Raw genomic sequence first — 25,529 nt, forward strand, 5'->3', positions numbered from 1 at the left:
TTCCTAAAGGTCCCTAAGTTCCTGGTTCCATCTTAAAGACTGCAAGTTATGTGCAGCCTTTACACGACACTTGTTAGGATAACTTACAGCTTGGACCCTGACTGGGTTATTAATTATGTACAGGATGCATATTTTAAATTTCATATAGACACTGCATTTATATGCAGTTTCCATATGGAATACGTTCAAGCGAAACTATTTACAGGTTCCTAGGTGCTTCTGCTGTTATAGTTACGTGTTCCATGCAAATATGTGAGATTTATTAACGAATTCTTAAACTAGCATGTCTTTTTTGTGAAAGTTGAGCTCAAAAATCAAAATGAATAACTTTGGTTAGTGAGAGTTCCATTTATATTTCAATTTTAGAGAAAATCGAATGCTCGGATTCTCCAAAATCGAATCCGAACTCTTATCTAATATTCAGATTCTATTCCAATTTCAATTTCGATTCCGATTGCAGGCCAAATGCATCTTTAAAGTATTTTTAACTTTAATAACCTTTATTAGAACTTACCTCCTCTACTGTTGTGAAAAATGTAAAGTTAGAGATTTTTAATGTAAAAATTGAAAGATCCATTAGAATTTTATTAATGACTCGTTTGGCTCATAGGAAGAATTTTTCTTCACTAAAATATTTTTCTTAAAAAGATGATTTCTAAGAATATGATGCATGGAAAATTAGTTTTGGCATATTTGGTTAATCATGAAAAAATGGCACAATCCAGAATGGCTTATATTTGGTTGAGCATCTACTTTTCTAAAAAAAATTGTTTAAAATACCAATGGGAGGCATGAAAAGGCTACTTTTCTACCGGTTGGAAATTAAGATTTTTTTTCTTCCAAAACTACTTTTAAACCATCAAAATTCATGAATAAAATCTTTCATTTATTAAGAATATTTCGTACAACTTTCTCGAGAGAGTAGATGCTCAACCAAATATAGGCTATTCTGTATTGTGCCACTTTCTCATAATAAACCAAATTTACTAAAACTATTTTTCTAAACATCATATTCTTGGAAATTGGCTTTTCCAAAAAACGAAATTTCAATAAGAAAAAAATCCTTACCGTCCTTGAAAAAATGCAATGGTTACAACAAAAGAACTCACTTAAGAAGCGAGCAAGAAGCATCATGTCAAAAGAGATAGAGGAAAGATCGGAATGGACGAGAGGATGCAAGAGAGACCAGCAACTTGGATGCTATCAAACACATCATTTTGTCGCTCTGCTCCTAGGTTCGATAACCCAAAAGAAATAAAGAACCAAGTAGAGCACCAAACGTCTTCAGCAGGTTTGTCCTCAAACATGTAGTATCAGATATTTTTCTGTTCTCAAATATGTTATTCTACGCAGCAAACTTATCCTTTCTAATGTTAAAACCTCAACAGAAACAATATGTATATATATATATATATATATATATATATATATATATATATATATATATATATATATATATATATATATATATATATATATATATAATGAAATGGGAGGTTATCCCATTCAGATTTATTTAAGGGCATATTTGATTAGAAAGAGTTGGACTCTGAAATGGAAATAATAATGATCTACGACCCACGAAAAGGATAGGTTTTGACGCGTGGAGTAAAAAAGTGAGGAGATTTTTTTGTTTCCTTGAGTTGAAAGTTGCATGACTAATAATTTTTTTTCATATATCTCAACTTGAGGATCTTTCTGCTACTAGATTGCGAAAGATTTGGACTGGTACCTTTTTTTCCTAACTTCTAAAGTCAATCTAAGTCAAAAGTTGCATGCTAATAAAATTTTGCTATATATCGACTGGTACCTTTTTTTTTTAAACTACTAAAATCAATCTTGCTGAGTCAAAAGTTGTAGGACTAATAAGATTTTCTCAAATATTTTAATTTTAGATCCTACAACTAGATTGCGGAAGATTTCTGACTGGTATTTTCATTTTTTTAACTTCTAAAATCAACCCTCCCGAGTCAAAAGTTGCATGACTAATAAATCTTCACCACGTGGTTTAACTTTAGGATTTTCCAGCAACTAGATTGCGGAAGATTTCGCCTGATACTTTTTTGTTTTTTTACTTCTACAATCAATCTTCTCGAGTCAAAAGTTGCATGCCTAATAAATTTTTGCTATATATTTCAACTTTAGTATTTTCCTGCAACTGGTACTTCACCTCTGCAGATGCTCCAATGCCTGACAAGTAAATGGTCCGATCCTTCCTAATTTCGGGGTCACCAGAACACTAACCCATGCAGACTGAACCTGGCCATGCCCATGATCCCCAACCGACCAGTATTCGCCCCACCCTACGGACTCTGTTTCATGGTGCAGTCGAGCACCATGCTCTGTTTCCTAGGCATAGACATATGAGCATGGACGGCACGGCAAGGTTCTCAATTGACCAGATTGCTCGCAAGCCATGCAGCCCATGACCTGGTGCTCATGTCCTATTCCTAGAAGCTCAGAAGGGTCGGCTTGGAAGCATGTCACGGTCCAAAAACATTGACCGAAGTCCTACACTACGTGTCCATGGTAACTCAAAGAAGTGCCAATTCCTCTGCTACAGAAGTCGTTCTGAATTCATTAAAGCCATTGGTGGCCGGTGGGGAGCGTCACATGCAAGTGTCAATAAAGCAGAGGCAATTAATTGCGGGTTACTATTTATCTCGATGGTCCGGCGATGGGCTTCATCGATCTCAGGCATCGGAGCATCGGTGCCGGAGGCCGGGCAGCCTGGGGCCAAGGTTGCCTCCTTGCTGCCAAGAGAAGCCAGCAAGGGAGCTTTCATGGTATTTGCATGGGCTCGAACAAGGCCATTCGTTGTCTTTGGGGTTTGGATTTTCTTAAGACAGGCTTTGCAACGTTATCCTAATTTGTCTACTCCGAGGATTGACCTGTGTTTGCTTTTCCAATATTACTGCTGTGGTAAGAGTCCAGGCAGGTGTGAATTGGAACTTAAGATGGCTTCGGTCACAGAAGAAAAAAGCCTGAACTACTGCCGTCTTAAGAGACTGACCAGCCAACCTCTTCTTTTCTCGAATACGAGCTATATATCCTTGTCACCGGCGAGAAAGTATCCGATCTATGGGCCCATCAGTGTTGCATCCACGACTCAAGATCACTGCTTTAAATAAAATAAATGTTAATTGGTAATGCAAAAGCATGGTGAAGGGAAAAAGATGTGAAGTATAATTTTGCATATTCTTGACTCAATTTGTGGTTTGAAGACTAGACACAGCTTGTGAAGTACTTGTTGCATAAAATTTTTTCTTTGCATAACTTTTTTTTTAGAAGAAGTATGTTTATTAAGTCCTATTCATGTAATTGTGTTGATTTTTTGGATTAAGATATGATCTATGCAAGGATAAGTATGGATCATTTGATCTAGTATTTCAGTCACTCTTCTGAATATTGGTGCTGTACTTGGAGTAAGTTGGCAGCTAAAATGAGCCTCAGGAACTCTTTCGATGGAATTTTACCTAGAAATTCTTTGTAGTGGCCTTCATTTGGTCACTCTGGATGGAAAGAAATAGCAAAATTTTTCTCGGCAAGGAGACTAATGCTCGAGTCACATAACAAAAAGCCATCAGATTATTCACTACATGGGAAGAGAAGCAATTTGTGCTTTGGCATTTTGCTCCCTCTTCGAGTTAAGAAGAGAAGCAATTTGTAACTGCTTCATTATCTTGGTCGAGCTTCTACTCCATTCTATGAAAGATAGATCTCTAAGTTTAGACTGTTCAACAACTTAATATATTCTCCATGAAATTGTGATGAAATTAATCTTGACCCAGTTAAGACTAGCTGATCAATCAGCAAGTAAGGTGTGCAATTTGATTGGTAATGCAAATGAATCTTAGCTCATGCATCTTGTGAGTGATATCTTCTCTTCCTAAATGAAAAAAGAGTAACCGCATGCTCCTAACTTAACGATATCTTGATATTGTTCATTTTTATTTGACATGATGCATAGGTTAAATACAATCAAAATATACAAATTTTGGCTTTTTAAATATTTTTTATAACATAGATATGCTTAATAGTTTGGATCTTCAATTAAGATGACCTATTACTTATTTTAAAATCATTAACTATTTTTTTAAAGGAGGTAATATAAAGTAATTTATACATACATATATACATATATTGATCAATAAATAGATAAGTAGAGAGGTAGATAGATGGATGGATGGATTGATAGATCGTTAGATAACTGGACAGATGGATAGATAGATAGAGAGAGAGGGGGGGGAGAGAGAGAGATGATATTTTGTACCATTTAACCTCATATAAGTAAAGCATTTATAATATATGGATGGAGAGAGAGAGAGAGAGAGAGAGAGAGAGAGAGAGAGGGGGGGGGGGGGATGATATTTTGTACCATTTAACCTCATATAAGTAAAGCATTTGTAATATATGCTCCGTACCATGTAGCTTGCACCTAACTATTGGATGTGTATTGTCATGAATTTTGGTGAACGGTAGCTCATTAGCTCCAACTCTAGATTGCCTCTGGATATTGCACTAATTGCAAAGTTAATAACACAATCAATTATTATGTGCTATCAACTATCTTAATCCATGTCAACATGTAAGATTGTGCACATAAATGATCCACTTTGGTATAGTAAAATTTTCTACTGTTTACACATCATTATTATCTTACATTTACAACTTATAGATTAAAAATAAGACGAGATTGCAGCTACATTGATACATAAGTTTGTGCATGCAAATGACCCACATGGATATAGCAGTGCTTTTTATTATTTGCTTATCATTTTTCAATTACCTTACATCTGCATTTTATAAATCAAGCGTAGAATCAGTGGTTAAACATAAGTTAATTATCAAGAGACATAGCATTTGAGCCATTCAAAGGCAACAAAGATCTAGACAAGAATTATAAATACTCAGTGAGATGATCATATCCAAACTCTTTTTTTTTTATAGCAAGATTACCTGCAATCTCTTTCCCTAATTTTGACTTCATCTTTTCTATCTTTATTTTTCTCTCCTTATCATGCCAAAAGGATCAACACTGGGTCCAAGTCCATGAAAGAGAACTCACCTAATCCACGAGTCTTAACGGTACATGGACTAGTTAAGGATTTATTCAAATAACAAGTAAAACCAAGAGACCAATCCTAGCCTCCCTTTGAAATGCCAAAGCTATGATGATGGATGTGAGCATCCGTGCGTGCGTTTGTTTAGTCACATATTGATTATTCGCTAAGTAAATCTTGAGTACTTATATAAAATCAAAAAACACAAAATAATACCTTCCAACTAGCTATTTTATATGTAGTCCTAGGTTGTTACAAATGATATCATAGCGGACCTGGCTCATAACCTATATGGATTAGAGGACACTGCAACACAGATTCATTAGGATTGACCACTGGCTGATTATGGTGCTTGCGATTAGATTTGAATAAATTTAAACCCTTAGCATGATGAGGACATCAGGACTTAAACGAGGGGAGTATGCTAGATTGTTACAAATGGTATCAAGCGAATCTGGCCCATAATCTATATAGACTATGGAATACTGTAGCATGAATTCCTTAGGACTAATCACGGGCAGATTATAGCGCTTGTGATTAGATTTGAATTCTTAATCCGACGAGAACGTCAGAGCTTAAATGGAGGAGTATATAAGGATCCATACGGACGCGTGTTTAATCTCACATCGATTATTTACTGAATAAATTTTGAATATTTATATAAAATTAAAAAAATTAAAATAATATTTTTGATTAACTATTTTAGACGAGGTCTCGTGGTGCAACGAAGTATATAACTTCACCGACTGTCGACGAGGTTGCAATCTAATGACAGTCACAGACAACATTTTAGCAATGAGGCCGCGTGGTTGGCTTTCCACGCTGCTTGTCCCATCATAAGACAATGAGTGGATGTGAAATCAGAGGAAAATAATAAATAACCTCCCACGTAGGATCCACTAAATTGTACACTATGGTAGGTGGAACAAAAACATGCCAAACTTAGGAGAAGCTAAAGCACTGTCCCATTGGTGTTAGAGCTTCACTTTTTGCTTTGTGGGACTCCACGCCAGTATTAAACAATGCTATTTGAACTTCAAAAAGTTCAGTATTCTATAGCTTTATGGATTTAAAAGTAAGGATCAAAGGAGAAAGCGCGTTCCCCAGCACAAAGCACATGTGATCTTAGAATATAAATTGGAACGCGTAATCTTTGTAACAAGCTTTAGTTGAAGCAATTGATCTTGGAAATTTCAAGAAGAAGAAGAAGGAAAAAAAAAAGAACATGCTCTATTGGAAAGCAACCATCGATTACTTCGGCTACCGCTTAACATGACTTTTAAGGGGCGGTGGACCCTCTCTATGTGTACCAAAAAGTTTGTGGTCGGTTGAAAAAACAAAGGGAAAAAACCCAAAAATTGTCCCAGTCGGCAACCAAATCCATCGCCGACAGCCGTTGATTCCGCCGTTTTTCTGGTTTCTGCGGCGACCAAAAACTCATTACTCAACATACATTAGCAGGCTCACGCTGGTGGACCTTTTGCTTAATAGATTCATCTTTCATCAAAATCTAATATATTCATGGTCAAACCTCAATCTAGACATCACAATGGACATAGTAACAGCCAGCGATATTCTTTCGGCTGGTATATCTCCTCATCATATTGATCGTAATCCTGGATAAGATGTATTCTAAGATGATTTGTCCTCAACTTTGTTTGTGCATTACAGACTGCAACTAAATCTGATGCTAGCCATGATGCCATGAATTATTACCCCCCCAAAAAACCATGCCATGATTTGTCGAGACTGGTTCATGGCGATGGAGGAGTTTAGTTTTGGATTATGTTACGCCGCTCCTCAGATGCTAGTCATGATGCCATCATGGTACATCTTCAGTTCTTCACTTTATTAATCATCACTCTTCATATGATTAGTAAGTAGGAAGTATTTTGTGATGCTTATTTTATAATTAATGTTAGTGTATGGAATTGAATTGGTGATAGTATGTCTGACTTTGGACAAATACTTTAGCGACATTCATTTAGGTAACATGGGGGGAAACGAAACAGATCGACTGAATTAAAGTCAAAACGGACTCTCTTACACATGCATGAAACCTTGGGCGCTTCAACACCTGAAGGGAGCGAGTGCTCCAAGGAAAAAAAAACAGTGACGCAAATTTACACAAAAGCAAACACAAAAAGGAACATAGAGGTTGTACTTCTTGTGCAAAAAAAAAAAAAAAAAAAAAAAAAAAGCCATCTTAGTTCGCATAAATCCATCGATGGATTGTGAAATGATAGCTTTGAGATCTATGGAGGCATATGAATGAGGTTCATTCTTTAATGGAAAATACAACCCTGGTTCATCACCGGATTGTATTGCATGGATCTCAAAGTGCTCCGAACTTCTTTATTCATCCGCCAGCACAGATCTCCAAATGACCATTGCACGATCCAACGCTGGATTCGTGCGGAGGGAGGGGAATCCTCCTTTTGCGTGAAGGACACAACGGCAGTCCTCTCAGGAGCCGGCCCGAGTCTTGGCTGCAGAGGCAGGAATCTACGAAGGTCTTGAGGCGTCGGATCGCAACATTGAGGGTGTCCACTGAGATGTTGGCAAAGCAGACACGAAACCACCCGGGCTCGTTGCAGTGACATGAAGAGCCCGGCGAGATGTTTAGTCCCACTTCATACAGCATCTTCTTCCACAGCTCCCTCTCTCCTTCAAATGTCTTGGACTCGAGCAGGTGTCTCATGTCCGCCCAGCAGTACAGCCCTGCATTGCTCCTCAAACAACCAACACCGGCAGTCTGGAGTCCCTTGACAAGTTGCCTGTGCCGCTCCTTAAGCCTCCTCTTGTTCTCCTCGGTGTATTTTCTCATGAATTCCTTGTCGGAGAGCAGCTCCGAGAGGAGGTATTGGGTGTGGGAGGAGATCATGCCGAAGCTTGACATCTTGGTAGCGGCAGCCACGACGTAGTCATTGCGAGAGTAGATTGCACCCACCCGGAATCCCGGGAGCCCAAGATCTTTCGAGAGACTATTAACGATGTGCACGCGGTGCGAAACATTGCCTCTACCGATCATGGCCTCTGCAACGCTGATGAACCCAGGGGAACCAAAGCTGGTCCCCGAGTAGATCTCGTCGCTGACGAGATGGATGTCTCTGGCGACGACAAAGTCGAGAAGGGTGTCGAGTTCATGTCGGGTTGTCGAGGTGCCCAACGGATTCGAAGGGTTTGTTATCAGGACTCCTTTTACTCCCAAGTGGAGTTTCTTGGCCCGTCCATATGCTTCTTCTAGAGCGGCTTTTGTGATTTCGAAGCCATTGGAGCTCGAGCACTGTATGGGAACAATCTCCACTCCGGTTCGCCATTTGAGGTCTCTATCAAACCTGTCGGAGTTGTGGTAAAATGATCTTAGAGTATGGTACTATTTCAAGTATATTGGAGAACTTATAGACGGCATGCACAAGGCAGTCGAAAATATGGCAGAAGAAATTGATACCCTGGGTAATATGGGGTTGGGAGAAGGAATGCTTCGCCGGGTTCAGCGAGACAAAACATCAGAATCTCGTTAGCCGAAGTGGCACCTGCTGTGAGGACAAGGTTGTTGGATTCGAATCTTACTTTGTTTCCTCTTAAGTATCCCATGTAATTTGCCAGTGCCTGCCAGTATTAAAAAAAAAAAAACTTTTACGGTGTCCCTAAAAACTAGCTTAGTCCTTGAAACCGTAATCCAGTGTGGTCAAAAAGAGGAGAACAAAAAAAAAAAAAAAATGACGCCCTTGATTGCGACTGGATAACTTAAATGGTGGACTTACTTTCTTGAAAGCAGGAAAGCCACGATAATCCTGGAACAGTGCCAGCTCGCGGAATATGGATGCAGTACCGTCTCTCTTGAACCCCGCTAGGTTGGGGTGACTCTCGAGCCACGACTCGATGAGATCGAACGATAGCTGCCAAAAGACGAACAAAGAAATGATGAGATTGTTGCTGCAATATTACAGTACAATAGGGTTGTATGGCGTTTGATGGTGCCGACCTGGTTCTCTGCAAGGCCCATTTGAATGATTCCACTTGTGTTGGTGTTTGGGTCGTAAGGGTTCTTCTCATACTCCTCCCACCCCAGAAAGTAAGAGGAATCCTGTCCATGAGAGTCGCATGCAGCCTTTCTTGAGAGCAGATTCTTATGCATTTTGTTGTGTGGGAAAAGGATGGAGGGATGAACAACACGCTTTAGGAGAAAGCAAAGGAGAAAGAGCAAGAGAGTATTCTTGGTTGATGCTTGGTTGCTGGACGGAGTAGTAGTTCCATATATAGAGAATTTTTGACTCGAGGAACGAGCTAGATGTGTCTTCTGACCACCGAGGACAAGTGGAGAGGACAAGTGGCATATTTCCAAGCGGTAAAGGGGTTGGTACAGGTTGGGGTCCTTCGCGCGAAAGAAGGATTCAACTTCTTTCGCACGGATCCACATTCTTTCCAGGTTCAACCCGAACCGCGAGCCGGGTAGCCAATTGCCTGCCGACAAAAAATCTTAGGGTTCGTTTGGTTCGCGGAAAGCATTTTTCCTTCTAAGAATATGATTTCTGGGAAGCAGATTTCTAGGAAGAAGATGCCTAGGAAAGTACTTTTGGCATGTTTGGTTGACCATGGGAAAGTGACAAATTTCCAAAGTGCTTATGTTTGGTTGAACATCCATTTTTCTGGAAAAGTTATGTATAATTTCTATTATATCCTTAATAAAAATTAGATCTTTAATGCCTCTTTAATGCTTCTTTAATGCTGAAGGGCCTTTTTGAGAAAAAATAAAAATTGAGTGATTTCCGCCTCATGGAAAAGTAACTTTCCCATGTTTCTTATGGGAAAGGCTTTTCCATGAAATGTGGGAATCATATTTTCATGGGAATACAACTTTTCCGTCTCTCTCCTTTAAAAACTCCAACCAAACAAGAGGCATTTCATTACTTTTTCGTTGACCACACTTTCCCCCCTTCCTTTTCCGCGAACCAAACGAGCCCTTAAAGAGCATCGACGAAGGTTTGAGGGCCACAATCGACACCTATGCAATTTGAACACACCATGTCAGCCAAGCGAGAGGCACCAACCAAATCCTTGACAAAAACGATGGATTAACATACAGTTTTGAAACCTTAAATGTCCCACCATCTCTTCTCCGGAGCAACTTTTCTTCGCACATTTCATGTGAAGATCATCGGATATTCATTTGCTGCATTTGCACTTCCGACCAATATTCAAAGCATCTATTGAACGCTCTCTAGGTCTACCTGCTCCTAACTCAAACATTACGTTGCATTCCAAGTCCATCGATCTCAAGCCCTTGTCTCGAACCAATCTCCGGTCGTCGGTCTGGTCTTCACCAAACCTTGTCCAGACTTGGGCTTCTCGAACTAGTGTAAGATTTATGGATCCGCCTTTCACGGCTTCATGAACTATTCCTCCACCACAGCATGGCTAGCCCAAACCAGCATGGATGCAGTTGTCTCAACATGAAATATTGGTCCTGCGAACAAAATAAATCAAGATGGTCGTTTTTTTAGTAGATTCATCTGAATCCCACAGGTCTGTGCGGCGGATAATTAAGGTGAAGACGTGAAGTTCGGTCACCATGATCTCACCAGCATCGCCGCAAATCTGTCGGACTCACTAATAAACTTACCTCATTGCTTCCCTAGAGAAATTTCATTCTAATTAATCAGCCTCCTAAGTTTGCTCATCAGTCTTTCTTGAAGAAAAATGCATTTCAGTTGGAATAAATATTCAGACATCAGGAGAGTTCTCCAAAAGCTATTCATGATAAAATCAAATCTATTAGACGTATACATTTAGGTCATTCACTTCCCTCAACAGAGAGGTTGCTTAGATTGTTTGTTCCGCTTTCCTATTATTCTTTCACATCAACCTACTGGAACCCACGGGAGCTCTTCTGATGTCTTTCCCGGGTTTACCAGTATGCATCAGACTTCTAATCAAACGAAAAAAAAAACAACCCATCGCCGCATGTTTCAGCTCACTGATTTCAATCTCTCCACCACAAAAGCCAATCTTTATGCCTAAAAAGGTGGCTCCGCTGTCATTTCATCATCACATGGTTTGAGGGAGGGCCCTTCCAAACCTCCCAACGTTAGACACAACTTTGTAGGTGAACAAAGGCTGTGGGCCGGGAGGCAGGGATTTATTTAAATCATGGCATGGGAGAAAGCAATAAAGTTGTTGGAGTGCGACTCTGGCTGACATGGACATGGGGTTATGTTTTTACGCCTCAATGAATACTGGCTATCATGGATATGGGTATGTTTTTACTCTTAAATGGATACTGATGCTTAGGAAGAAGACCTATGCTTATACAAGGTGGCCATGCCATGCACGGATTCACAAGTTACGTAAAAGTAAGATAAGGCCCATGCCACCCATGCTCGAGGTATTAAATTATTAGAAGAGACCCATCTCAGACGGCACCCACCTTGAACTGACACCTGGGTCCCACAATAAGTTACATTACCAAAACCCTTTAGGGTGTCGAAGTCGGTGTTGGGTGCGTGGAGGCTGTCTGACACGTATAAAAATGTAGTAATTAAGTCACCATAGAGTACGAAAGCTGACTTCCAAAGGATCGAGGGTGCCTTGCCATGCAACTTCCTCCGGCCTAGTTTCAACTTCACTGCCACCTTCTCCCGAGAGGGGTCCAAAACTCCAATAAAGACACTAGAACTTGATGTGCCTAAAAAGGACCCTAGAACTTAGCCATTGACTTCCATAATTAGCTGTTTTGAAGAGTTCCATGTTTTGGTTTTCAGTCCTCGTCGACATTAACTCAAGGTCAGGACTTGGAGGATGCCCTCGTGCCCTCTATTTAATATGGTTTTGGAAACAGCTGGCACTATTGTAACATGGAAAGCTGGTACTATCGCACAAGTACGAACTCGAATCCCCGTTGCCAAACTGCTTTAGTGTTCACTATTAGATAAGTGGTATTGATTACCAAGGAAGATTAGCGGTTTAATGGCCAATTTTAAATATGATGATACAAAGATGATTCGTGTATGGTTCCTCCCCTTCTGATCAACGGATACATCTCTCTCTCTCTCTCTCTCTCTCTCTCTCTCTCTCTCTCTCTCTCCCCTTTTCCTTCTCCTTTGTATATAGATGTTCCGTATCTAAAAAGATCCAGCTAGACAACAAAATGTGAGCTAGATAGCATATACAAAGATCGAAGAGTGTATGTTGAAAGTCCCTGGCTAATTTTTGCCGTCGCAGATACCTTAACACTGTCTTTCACATATAATCAAATTCTTAAGATTACAAATCCATCTAAAATCTTGTTCATGGTTAATTATATTTGCTTAGTGGCTTACAATGTTTTTTTTATGTTACCTTGTTTTTAAAAAGAAATTTCTATGTTAGAACTGTATTTTAGTTTCGGTGCTCAAATTCTTTCGTGTTACTTTGCTTTAGCCACCATGTTCCATAAATTATTTCTTTATGGAATCATAGAAACTTCCTAGGGATGGAGTGCGAAGGCAAACCATATGCTGTAATTTGTTCTACCTTCTTTAGTTTGCATGGTGTCCGACTGGTTTTAGCCCTGCCGATGCTCCACGATAACGGCCATAAGTGCACTAACCAGCCAAACATTTGCCACTGAATGTTGTCAACATTGGTGCACGGCATCAAATTAACACACAGCCATGAACTCTTAACAGTTATGGTATATCATATCATATTGGATATGTTGTGAGGGGTAGTATATATCCATGCGGTTCCACATCCCAAGGCTTCCCTGCCCCAGAGTGTTAGCATTTTGGTTGCATGTACTCATGGGGGCCACATGGCCGTCTTGCAGTCTCAGAGCTAAGAAGGGTTAATTACCCATGAGAGCCCCACAATATCCTACCCAAAACATCTCATGGTTTGGTGAGCAATGATGGATGTACTTGTTGGTGACAACTAACATGGCATTGCACCCTTGCAGTCCGTTCTTGGGTCACTTGGGCTAACCTCAAAGCATGGACCCGTTGCTTTCTTCTTCAATGGTGTAAGGCTCTCCTACCACATCATATTTCCCATCAAAAGAACCTAATCTCTTCACCATCTTCCACCGCCCATGGTTCTTCCTCTTCGTTCCTCCACGACTTGATCCATCTACATTAAAGGTCCCGATGTGAACGACAACAACCAACACCGAACGTAACAAATGTAATGCAGACAATGTATGTAAATGTTATGAAAGTTAGTGGAAGCCCTCCTACGTACGTACCGCTTGAGTTGGAAGTGGCAGGGGAGGTTGGGGCGTTTAGTGTTTGAATTCAAAGCCTGGACGAAGGCAAGTTGTCCATTTGTGATGGCATCTTCAGCCCCAAGGCCAATTATGCGTAGATCATGAGCTTTGTTTTTATGGTCATGTGAGCCCCTTGAAGCTACAGCTTGTTTGACATGAGGGGCATATGTTCTCGTCGTTTCTTCCCATCTTTAAATGCCCATGGCTTTGTAATTTCATCAGGTCAGAAAGTTGGTGAGAGGTTGAAATTAATGGGTATTGAAACCTCACGGCTTTATGTGCCAGAAGTTAGCTCCAAGCGCACTTATTCTACAGGAGACGTGGAAGTAATATAGCATGGCTCGAACTACTTTACAATTCATAAAGGTCAGTCGTGGCAACAGAAAATGACAAAAATGGGGAGAAAGAAAAGCTAGTACTTTTTGATTTTAGGGTTAATTAATTTTCCACCCTCCAAAAAAACCGTGCTATAACAAAAAGTCCCGGTTAACCGGTCTTAAAATCTTTTATCCAATATCTTTACTAAGTTTAATTTTCGGTCCTTGAGCCCCTTTTATTTTTTTTAAAAAGGCCAAAAATGTCCCTGCCCTCCTCATCTCCCATTCCTAGAATGAGAAGAAGAAAAAGACGCCGCCGCCGATCACGGCCCGCCCCCGCTTGAGCTCCCTCCTGCGGCCGCCGCCGGCCCCGGCTCGCCTCCTCCCGAGCCCTCTCCCGCGACCCTGCCCCCTCCCGAGCCCCCTCCCACGGCCCGGCCCCCTTCTGGTGCCACCGGCCTCAAGGGAGGAAAAAATAGAAGAAAAGAAAAAAAAGAAGAAAATGAAAAAAAAAGAAGAAAATAAAAAAAATAAAAAAGAAAAAAGAAAGAAAAGAAAAATAAATGAATAAATAAATAAATCCAAAAATAAATCAATACATGTATATGTGAATGAACGAATAAATAAATAAATATATAATATATTGTAATAAAATAATAAATAAATAAATAAAGTGGTTGCGGCCGGGCCCCCTCCCGCTGACGCCATGGCACGACCCCTTTTGGCGTCGCCGGCCTCATGAGAGGAAAAAATAGAAAAAAAAAGAAAAAAAAGAGAGTAAAAAATAGAAGAAAAAGGAAGAAAAAGAAGATTTAAGTGTGTGTAGAAAAGACTTAATTGTGTACAAAGAATACTTAACTGTATGATGCACACAGTTAAGTATTCTCCGTATACAATTAAGTCTTCTCTGCACACATTTAACTGTGTGATGCAGAGAATACTTAACTGTGTGCAGAGAAGGAAAGAAAAAGAAAAAAAAAGAAGAGAAGGAAAGAAAAATAAAAAAAAGGAACGAAAAAGAAGAAAAGGAAAAAAAAAGAAAAAAAAAGAAGAAGAAAAAGGAAAGAAAAAGAAAAAGAAAGAACAAGAATAGAAGGAAAGAAAAAGAAAAAAAGAAAGAAAAAGAAGAAAAAAAGAAAAAAAGAAAAAGAAAAGGGAAAGAAAAATAATACTTAACTGTATGATGCATAGAATAGCTAACTGTATGCATAGAAGATTTAAGTGTGTGTGCAGAGAAGACTTAATTATGTACAGAGAATATTTAACTTAACTGTATGATGTATACAACACTTAACTGTGTGCAGAGAAAATTTAAGTATGTACAGAGTATATTTAATTATGTATAGAGAACATCTAACTGTATGATGCACACAGTTAAATGTTCTCTGTATACAATTAAGTCTTCTCTGTACACATTTAATTGTGTGATGTAGAGAACACTTAACTGTGTGCACAGAAAAGATTTAAGTATGTATAGATAAGATTTAATTGTGTATAAAGAACACCTAACTGTGTGATGCACACAGTTAAATATTCTTTGTACACAATTAAGTCTTCTCTGCACACACTTAACTGTGTGATGCAGAGAACACTTAACTGTATGCAGAGAAGATTTAATTGTATACAGAGAATACTTAACTGTGTGATGCACACAGTTAAATGCTATCTGTACGCAGTTAAGTATTCTTTGGACACAATTAAGTCTGTGTGTAGGAAAGACTTAATTGTGTATAGAGAATATCTAACTGTCTTTTTTTTTTTTCTTTTCTTCTCTTCTTTTTCTTTTCTTTTCTTCCTTTTTTCTTTTCTTTTCTTCTTTTTCTTTTCTTTTCTTCTTTTTCTTTCCTTTCTCTTTTCTTTTTTTTTTCCTTTTTCTTCTTCTTTTTTTTCTTTCCTTTTTCTTCTTTTTTTTTCTTTTCTTCTTTTTTTTTCTTTTCTTCTTTTTTTTTCCTCTCTTCTTTTTCTTTCCTTTTTCTTCTTTTTGTTTCTTTTCTTTTTGTTTCTTTTCTTTTTCTTCCTTCTTTTTGTCTTTTCTTCCACTGTATCTATCAATGAAAAGAAAAGAAAAGAAAAAAAGGAAGAAAAGGAAAGAAATAGAATAAAAAGAAAAGAAAAAGAAGAGAAGGAAAGAAAAAAAAAAGAGAAGAAAAGAAAAAAGAAAGAAAAGAAGAAAAAAGAAAAATAATGAGTGAGTGGCAACTAGGTTAGTAAGCTTGGTATACAAATAATATAGCATGGTTAACTTAACTGTGTGCAAAGAAACCATACCTATGTGCAGGAAACAGTAAACTGTGTGTATAGAATAGAAAACTATATTTTGAGGTTAATTAAGTATGTGCCATCGTTAGTTAAGTGTGTTTCAAGTTTAATCGACTATGCGCCATGTTAAGGTAAGACTTGGCTCACAAGAACAACCTATATTAAGTGTCTACAAGTCATCGTAATTGATTCGAAACATTTTACAAAAATAAGATTACTTAACTTAACTGTGTGCAGAGAAACCATACTTGTGTGCAGGAAATGGTAAACTATGTGCACATAACAGAAAACTGTATTTTGGGGTTAATTAAGTGTGTGCATTGGTTAATTAAGTGTGTTTCAAGCTTAATTGACTATGCGTCATACTAGGGTAAGTCTTGACTCACAAGAACAACTTATATTAAGTGTCTACCACGCCGTTGTAACTGATTCGAAACATTCTACCAAAATCAGATAGCTTAACTTAACTGTGTGCACAGAAACTATATCTATGTGCAGGGAACGGTAAATTGTGTGCACAAAACAGAAAACTGTGCTAGGCTAGATTAAGTGTTAAAACTTGATTAATTGTGTGCCAAATTTATTTAAATGTGTGCCATACTATATTACTTACTAACCTAACTGCCACTCACTCATTATTTTCCTTTTTTTCTTCTTTTCTTTTCTTCTTTTTCTTCTCCTTTTTTTCTTTTTCTTCTTTTTCTTCCCTTCTCTTCTTTTTCTTTCCTTTTTCTTCTCCTTTTTTTTCTTTTTTTTCTTTTTCTTTCCTTTTTCTTCTTTTTCTTTTCTTTTCTTCCTTTTTTTTCCTTTTTCTTCTTTTTTTCTTTTTCTTCTTTTTCTTTCCTTTTTTTTCTTCTTTTTCTTCCTTCTCTTCTTTTTCTTTCCTTTTTCTTCTCCTTTTTTTCTTTCCTTCTCTTCTTTTTCTTCTCCTTTTTTTTTCTTTTTTCTTTTTCTTTCCTTTTTCTTCTTTTTCTTTCCTTTTCTTCCTTTTTCTTTCATTTTTCTTCGTTTTCTTTCTTTTCCTCTTTTTCATTCATTCTCTTCTTTTTTCTTTCCTTTTTTTCTTTTCTTCTTTTCTTCTTTTCATTCATATATATATATATATATATGAATTTATTTATTTATTTTTCCTTTCTTTCTTTCTTTTTCTTCTTTTCTTTTTTTTCCTTCTTTTTCTTTCCTTTTCTTCTTTTTTTTTGTCTTTTCTTTTTCTTTTTTTTTCTTCTCTTCTTCCTTTCTTCTTCTTTCTTCTCCTCTCGCAATGTCGCCGGCGTCAAAAGGGGGCCGGGCTGTGGCGGTCGCATGAGGGGCCAAGGGAGGGGGTCGGGCCGCCGCCGGCGGCGACCGGTGCCTGCGGCAGCCGCAGATGGCCCGCGGAGAATTCTTCTCCTCCAGCAAGGCCGTCGGCGCCAGAAAGGGATCGAGCCATGCCGGATGCGGAAGGAGGGCGGGTCGTGGCCAGCGACGGCCACAAGACGCCACGGCCGCCCTTCTTCCTCTTCTTCGGCGCCTCCCACCGTGGGGCGGCTGCGGGGGCATTCTCGGCGGCGCGACTATGGTAGGAGGCTCGGGAGGGGTCAGGCCACGGTCGGCGCCGGCCGTGGTGGGCCCGGCCCCCTTTTTTCTTTCTCTTCTCTGGTGGGATGGAAGATAAAGTAATAGGAATTAAAATATTCTTAGGGGGCGTTTTCATCTCATAATAAAGTATTGAAATATGGCTGGACTGATTGTTAAACAACCAGTCAATAGAGATTAAACGTTAGAGACCGGTCAATAAAGGTACCGGTGATTAATTACCCCTTGATTTTATACTCCTATGTTAGTATCTTCACTTGTTGCCCACAGATCTCCACTTCCAATTTTCTAAAAGCTTGTTTGCATTTTAAGTCCCATATGCTCCATCCTTCCATGGTTAAGGATGTGTTGCTTCGCTTGTTCAGTTTATACTTGTCATGACAATCTACATTTTTAACTTGCTCAAAGAAACTATGGACAGTTCTGTCATTTGCATTCTGAAATTTAATGGCATTTTTCTTTTTATGTAAAATTGGTTTTAGGTTTGTCACGCCCCGACCCCAAAATGCACCCCAAACCCAAAGTGCAATAGATGCCGCATACTTGTAGGGCGGACCATGTAAGCATGCAAGACTATAGATCAAGTCATAATGATCTCAAAGCAACAATAATAATTCTTTTATTATTGAAAACTAATTTAGCCAAGTTCTATACAAAATTATTCTCATAATTAATTGTTCCAGAGTGACAGAAGTCAACATGCGCTAACTATCGAATAAACTATTCTAACTAGTCTGACTAAAATGCCAATAATATAAGGTATCTTCAGAAGATCTAGCACATACCCTAAGTTCCGAGCAATCATTTATCTAGATCTAAAACATAGAAAAAAAATATAATAATGAGCTACACTAGCCTACTAAGCAATATAACATCCCAAAATGGAGTTAAAGCATGCCAAATAATTAGTTAAAGTACAAAATATTGACAAAAAATTAAATTATTTCTCAATAATACATATTTCTCTTTTGAAATTTATTATTATTTTTATAAACTAATACCAAAAATTCAACATCAGGCTATAGCCACAAATCTAGTGGCATGAGTCAGAATGCATAAAGTGTCAAATACCAGTATTATTAACCATCAATGGTACGATGTCTAAATATCACTATTCTAATCACTAATGGTAACGTATCGAAATCAGTTTCTCAGATTATAAGTCGATAGGGCCAATGAATAATCCTCATTAGCAGAGACAGATCATAGCCGTGCGGAGAATACATATATATAAAACAAAATTTTCATAATTTGCCCAATCACATTTTTTGGTTTTCATAACATAGTACCTAACACATTTTAAAAATATTTTCTATCATAACATTATCACGTCCAACCCATTTAACTAAATATAAAATAGATATCTTAATCAAATTTAATTAACTAATTATTATTTTACTAAAAATTTGAAAAACATACTTTGAATCATTAGGTTACTTACCTCTTCTTGCTTCAAAATTCCATCGTATTTAGATGGATCAATTTTATTTGTTTTAATATCATTAAAGTATTATTAATTTTATTACTATCTTAGAAGCTAAATAAAGTTAAAAATTAAGATACTATTGGAAATACGATCTTATGTCCAAATCAACATAAATGAAAGGCAATGTCAATCAGGCAGCGATACCCAACTGCATGGGTCAGTTTGAATAAGGTGAACTGAATTGATTAAGATTAGACATAATTTAAGTGATTCAATGAAGGTTAATGATGACAGAATTTTAAAGAGATCTGACAATGCCGAGGTAACTAGCCAGCCTATTGCCCAGATGTCAGGATCTTAAACCAAGATCTCTAGGCATACGTAGAGAGAGAAAGAGGGACAAGAGAGAGAGAGAAAATACAGAAAAACAAATTAGAAGAAAGAGGAAACGAAGAGGAAAGAGAGGAGAAAGAAAAGAAGAAGAAGAAAGAGGAAGGAGGAGGTGAGGGCTATAGTCAAGTGGCCGTGGCGGTAGACAGCCGAAAGATCGGCGATAGAGGCGACCGACGGCGGTGACAGGGTGGCCAACGATGAAAAGAAGAGGAACAAAGGTCCGAAAATAGGGGTGTCAGCTCCTCTCTTTCTTCCTTCATGATCTTTGATAATGGGTTTCCAGTGATCGCCCAAGGCATCAAAAGGGACAAGCTGCCATCTTCGATGATAAGTGCCAACAGCGGAGGAGGCCAGAAATAGAACAATAACAGAGATTTTTGGATCGAAAAACAAGGGATGAACATAACCCCTTCTTTCACGAATTTTTTGGGCGAAAATGCAGCCAATGATGAGACCGACCGGTGAACGAGGAAACAAAGGAGAAGAAGATCAAGGTGCCTACCCGTGCTTCCCGCGAGAGATTTGCTGTGTTTTTCGGCAAGAATGGGAGCTGATGTCGTCAGCAATCAAGAGAATGGAGGAGAAAAAAATGATGGCAATTGTGAGGATCTTCCGGTGAGAATGAACTAGGGAGAGCTGATGGCTTAAATAGAAGCGGAGGCTAGGATAAGCCTAGCCTCTGACAGAGTCCGTGGTGGAGGAGGACTTTTCCTTTTTCTCCGCCATGGTTCACCAGGGCTCTGCCCTGTTTTGAATGGAAAGAGGGCCTTCGGGCTCTCACTTTTACCAACTTGATGCTTCTATTTATTGTGAAGTTACAAATGTTAGATATACACGTAAATTAGTTTCTACAAGGCCTTTTATCACACTTGTTAACAGTAAAATATCTCAACTTGTTAGTACATGTCCTACTGTTGCGGGCAATTCTTAAGACCACTATCACAACCTCACTTTGTCACTTTGATTACCAACATAGATGTATTCCATTACTTATATTTTAGGTTTGTCCTTTGATGAAACACATTTTTTTATGTTTATCAGATGTATTTTGATCCTCATAGTTTCATTATTATATAATGCTAGTATTTGCAACTTGGCTCTTGTACTGTCTTACAAGCACGATGATAACCATAGAAACAGATGAAATAACTCTTGCCTCCTTTGTTTTTTTTAATACGCATAATGATTTTGGCACTAAGTTGGCCATCCTTTCTATCTAACGATAGATATACACTATGAGTCTAATTATTCCTAATTACGAAACTAATTCTGCTCTTATAAACTAAAACTTATGTGTTAGTTTATAATTGGATATTTGTTTCATAAGATGTCTTGGTATCTTGGATGGTAGAATTGTCAGAGATCTGTCGAGTTGAATTTTCGCATTCACCTTTGCACTGTGCTCACTTGTAGCAGGTTATTTTAGCTTCTTCGATTAAGCTCCGTGTTGAGTGGAAGTATAACTCAAATATATATTATGGGATTCACTATGTCTGATTTGGGTTACAATTTTGTTTTGGCATTTTTCTCTCCCTCAGTTTCATTCTGTACTGGGTGTCAAACATCATTTTCACTTGATTTCCAAATTTTTGATTGTATATAATCATAAAGGATGCAAATTATTCTCTTTTATTTTTCATTTCCACCAACAAGATGCCATGTATTTATATGATACATGACTATTGCCACTGGCCTCTGCTTGTACTCATTGACCACTCCATGTCCCTACAGGGAAAAACAGTGACTTTAACCATGACACATCCAAGCCAGCAATCACTTTTACTCCAAAACGGTTTAACTGAACCAACCACTTCATCTGGTTAAACCGGTTCAGAGAGAGTTTTAGACCAATATCCTTTGGTCTAATTTCGGGGAGGGAGAGAGAGAGAGAGCGCGCGCGCACTGGATGAGCCGACTCTCCTCCCACCTCTCTGACCTCTCACTCTCCGCGCAACGCTTCCGCCACCTCCTAAAGGCCTGCATCGCCGGCCGAGACGTCGCCGCCGGCCGCGCCCTCCACGGCCTCTACGTGAAGTCCGCCGTGCCCCCCTCCACCTATTTCGCCAACCACCTCGTCCTCCTTTACTCCAAATGCGGCCAGCTCTCCCTCGCCCGCCGCTCGTTCGACGAAATCGCCCAGCCAAATGTCTTCTCCTACAACGCTCTCCTCGCCGCCTACGCCCGCGACTACCCCGCCGACGTCTCTCGCTGCCTCTTCCTGCAAATCCCCGATCCCGACCTTGTCTCCTACAATACTCTCCTCTCGGCGTATGCCGCCGAGGGCCGGGCTTCAGAGGCCCTCCAGCTCTTCTCCAACATGCGCCGCCTGGGCTCCGACATGGATGGATTTACTCTCTCCTCTGTTATTTCTTCTCTCACCGTTGGCGTCGACCAGTTGCACTCGCTCGCCATTTTCTCCGGTCTCGATTCTTATGTCTCTGTTAACAATGCTCTGATCAGTGCTTACAGTAAAGGCGGGAACTTGGATGAAGCCAAGCGGGTGTTCGAAGAAATGGGATTTTCTCGAGATGGAGTTTCCTGGAATTGTATGATAGTGGCTTATGGGCAACACAGGGAGGGGCCGAGAGCTCTCAAGTTGTTTCAAGAAATGGTCAGGAGAGGCTTCGAGGTTGACATGTTCACTCTGGCGAGTGTGCTGACCGCGTTCACGAGTGTGAAAGATTTGCTGGGTGGCGAACAATTTCATGCTCAGCTGATTAAGAGTGCGTTCGAGAGAAATTCACATGTGGGCAGTGGACTTATTGATCTGTACTCGAAGTGCGGCAGGATTCTTGATGCGAGGAAGGTGTTTGAAGAGGTAGATGAGCCTGACTTGGTTTTGTGGAATACGATGATATCAGGGTACTCTTTGAATGATGAGTTTTCTGAGGAGGGTCTTTATTGCCTTCGAGAGATGCAGCGAGCTGGGTTTCGCCCCGACGATTGCAGCTTTGTGTGTGCTATCAGTGCTTGCTCGAACTTATCATCGCCATCCCAAGGGAAGCAAATGCATGCATTAGCCATCAAGTCTGAGTTCCCAAACAACCAAGTTTCGGTTAACAATGCATTGATTGCCATGTACTCGAAATGCGGTAACTTCAAAGATGCTCACAGACTGTTCAAGAGGATGCAAGAATGTAACACAGTCTCCTTCAATTCGATGATTGCAGGTTATGCTCAGCATGGGCTAGGAAACGAGGCACTGGTTCTGTTCAAGGAGATGATTGACTCAAACTATGATCCCACAAGCATCACTTTTATTTCAGTACTCTCTGCATGTGCTCACACTGGAAGGGTTGAGGAAGGTCGGGACTATTTCAATTCCATGAATCAAAAGTATGGTATCGAACCAGGTGAAGAGCATTACTCGTGCATGATCGACCTTCTTGCCCGTGCTGGAAAATTTGAGGAAGCTGAGGAGCTGACCAGGACAATGCCTTTCGATCCAGGATCAATTGGATGGGCTGCGTTGCTTGGTGCTTGTAGGACTCATGGGAATGCAGATCTTGGAGCAAAGGCAGCGGAGAAGCTCCTTCAGCTGGAGCCTTCGAATGCGGCTGCCTATGTGATGCTCTCAAACATGTATGCAAGCACAGGGAGATGGGATGAGGTTGCTACAGTTCGGAAACTTATGAAAGATCGAGGGGTTAGGAAGAAGCCTGGTTGTAGTTGGATTGAAGTGGAGAAGAGGATTCATGTGTTTGTGGCGGATGATGTTTCACACCCGAGGATTAAGGAGATTTATGAATTCTTGGAGGAGATGTCAAGGAAGATGAAGCAGGCTGGGTATGTACCAGATGTGAGATGGGCTTTGGCAAGGGATAATGTTATAGAAGGGAAAACAAGGTTGGGCCACCATAGTGAGAAGCTTGCTGTTGCATTTGGGTTAATCAGCACTGGAGAAGGAGTGCCGATACTGGTGGTGAAGAACCTTAGGATATGTGGGGATTGCCACAATGCAATCAAGTTCATTTCTGCAATAGTTGGAAGAGAAATTACTATCAGGGACGGGCATAGGTTTCATTGTTTCAGGGAAGGGAGTTGCTCTTGTGGAGACTACTGGTGAACATCTCTGTGACTTGAGAGGAAAGGGTCCTGCCATTTGGAATGCCACTGCCTGCTGCTGTGGTAACGTATAAGTTGATCACAATTCCATGACTTGCACTCAAAGTGTCAATATATACAGCATTCCATGACAAGCTAATACAAAGCAGCGTGTGAAGCTATCTTCCATGGAGTCCAGTGAATGTCATCCATCTTGACTTAGCAGTCAAAGCAGTAGATTTATCACCAATGGCCAAATATTCTGAGATCCCATTTGTTCACAAATGCTTGCTACAGCTTCCATCTGATGCAGGTTGCAGGTTGTAAAGAATTACAGATCATCAATGAAGAGGAGCAATGAGTCGCAGCATGTCATGAATTTCTTGACATGGCTTGCACATATTCTGAAGAAAAAATTCTGTTGATTTAGTCCATTTTTTTTGGTACAAGTTGATTTAGTCCAATTAAGGAGGTAAACTTTTTTCAGTCTTCTTTTCAATTCACTAATCTAAAAGACTTGAATATAACCATGAAGATTCAATACAATTTTTTTAGGACATCTCTCAGTCATTCCTTGGTCTGTATCACTCACATTCAGCTTTTATCTGAAGGTAACTTATTATTGACTTCCAGGTTCTCATATCCTTCAGTGACTTCAACTCAGGAATGGCTAGGTGAACTAGTAAGTAATGAGTACTTCATGGGTATTCTGCTACAATTCAGCTTTCTATTGAGCAGACTTATGCAAGGTACCATCTGCCATGTGGCAATACCGAAGGCACTCTAGATCCACATCTGGAAATTTGTTACATGCCGACGTATCTTTGTCTCTGCATGGTTCTCCTTTTCTATGTAAACTGTAGTCTCAAATAAGGTGAGTGGATGCTGGTAACTTAAGAGCTTGTTGCCATCATTGGGTATTTAGGTGCTACCATAATGCCGATGCATTTCTTTGTTGTCAATATCTCATATTTTCATAGGACATCAACAAATGATTCAAGCGTAAGCAGCGCATAGACAGGATTAGAGGTTTCTGCGAAGAATTTGTAATGAACAAAAATGAAGGTTGGATGTAATGGATAAGAATAAGCAATTCTTTCTTATTGTTTTTATCAGAATAAAAATAAGAATCAGTTACAGGAATCTGTTTGCCTGAAAACAACCCATTGAAATGCTGAAATTCTTATTATTGCATCTCATTCATTTGATATTTCATGAGCGATGAGCTGGCTTACAGTTAATGTACCAGTCCCTATTCTTCAACATTAGATGGTGACCATGTCAATCATGAGAGGCCATTCAAATCCTTCTAAGTTCAAGTTCTCTCATATATCTTTCTAATGCATTTACAGTAGTTTTGGAAAGTTCTAGCATATTCTGGTTTTTGCTGCACATAAAATATCATCTCCTATGCCTATTCATCATTTTATTTTATATCACTGTCTTTCTTCTGGTAATCTTGCGAACTTCATCCTTCCTAGTTTTACTTCGCATTGTTCCTGGATGTCAATCCTTGTAAATTAGATAACTTTTTTTTGTTTCAGTTTCCCTTTTTTGGCAGTTCCTTTTTAATCAACATGGTAAAAAATGCTTATTTGAAACAAAAAGAGATGACTAAAAATTTTAGCTCTGAAGCAGCAACTTTTGATGGCCTGGAAGGAGATGGAGCAAGGAACCATATTTTTGAACAGATGACATCATCAGCCAAGGTTGGTGTCGATATGTATACCAATCCATATAGCAAATCGACAAAGTTAGCAACGAAGGCTTGCAGGAGAGCCACTATTATTATTTGATTTCGTGTTTTTATGTTTGTTTGCGTTCGGTTGTGGAGCAAAACAGGAATAATGCCTGGGATACGCTTTATTGCTGCCGAACAGGTTTAATTTTCCTGGAATGCCAGGAGGTCTGTATTGACAAGCAGTACTCTTCAAGGAGAATAACAGGGTACGAAGAGACGTATGCAGTATTTCGAAAAAAACAAAGGTACTTAGTATTTATAGAGGATGATTTCATTTTCTAGATGGCTGTTAGTTTGCCTTAGTAATTTATAAAGGATGACTTGAATAGATTTAGAGTGCGATAGATGTGAGTTCCTGAGCAGGTTCATCACCCATTTTTGCCTTCTGTTTTTTGGTAGAGCATTTTTCGGTAAGAGAATACATTTTTTGTATTTTTTTGGACGAGGCAAAAGAAATGGGCAGAGC

General features: G+C 39.3%; 2 protein-coding genes across 5 annotated transcripts; one reads left to right on the forward strand and one right to left on the reverse strand.

The window, feature by feature from the left end:
- Window positions 1-7,063: 7,063 nt before the first annotated feature.
- On the reverse strand, window positions 7,064-9,290 carry LOC103704271 (1-aminocyclopropane-1-carboxylate synthase 3). Its single transcript, XM_088711573.2, has 4 exons — window positions 9,052-9,290; window positions 8,831-8,965; window positions 8,515-8,675; window positions 7,064-8,401 (listed from the first exon to the last, which is right to left on the reverse strand). The coding sequence occupies exons 1-4, from the start codon at window positions 9,202-9,204 to the stop codon at window positions 7,423-7,425; spliced, it is 1,428 nt and encodes a 475-aa protein (XP_088567699.1). The 5' UTR covers window positions 9,205-9,290; the 3' UTR covers window positions 7,064-7,422.
- Window positions 9,291-20,986: 11,696 nt separating this feature from the next.
- On the forward strand, window positions 20,987-25,344 carry LOC103704314 (Pentatricopeptide repeat (PPR) superfamily protein). Of its 4 annotated transcripts, none has more exons than XM_088711845.2 (4): window positions 20,987-23,794; window positions 23,956-24,196; window positions 24,961-25,031; window positions 25,165-25,344. In XM_088711845.2, the coding sequence occupies exon 1, from the start codon at window positions 21,185-21,187 to the stop codon at window positions 23,342-23,344; it is 2,160 nt and encodes a 719-aa protein (XP_088567971.2). In that variant the 5' UTR covers window positions 20,987-21,184; the 3' UTR covers window positions 23,345-23,794; window positions 23,956-24,196; window positions 24,961-25,031; window positions 25,165-25,344. The 4 variants fall into 4 exon arrangements, with proteins under 4 accessions (XP_088567971.2, XP_088567970.2, XP_088567969.2 ...); XM_088711844.2 differs by having other exon boundaries at window positions 25,203-25,344; XM_088711843.2 differs by having other exon boundaries at window positions 24,961-25,344.
- Window positions 25,345-25,529: the final 185 nt, after the last annotated feature.

This window comes from Phoenix dactylifera, chromosome 15 (genome assembly GCF_051530095.1).
Source record: "Phoenix dactylifera cultivar Ajwa chromosome 15, Ajwa_hap1_PhDact_Kaust_v1.1, whole genome shotgun sequence".
NCBI lineage: Eukaryota > Viridiplantae > Streptophyta > Magnoliopsida > Arecales > Arecaceae > Phoenix > Phoenix dactylifera.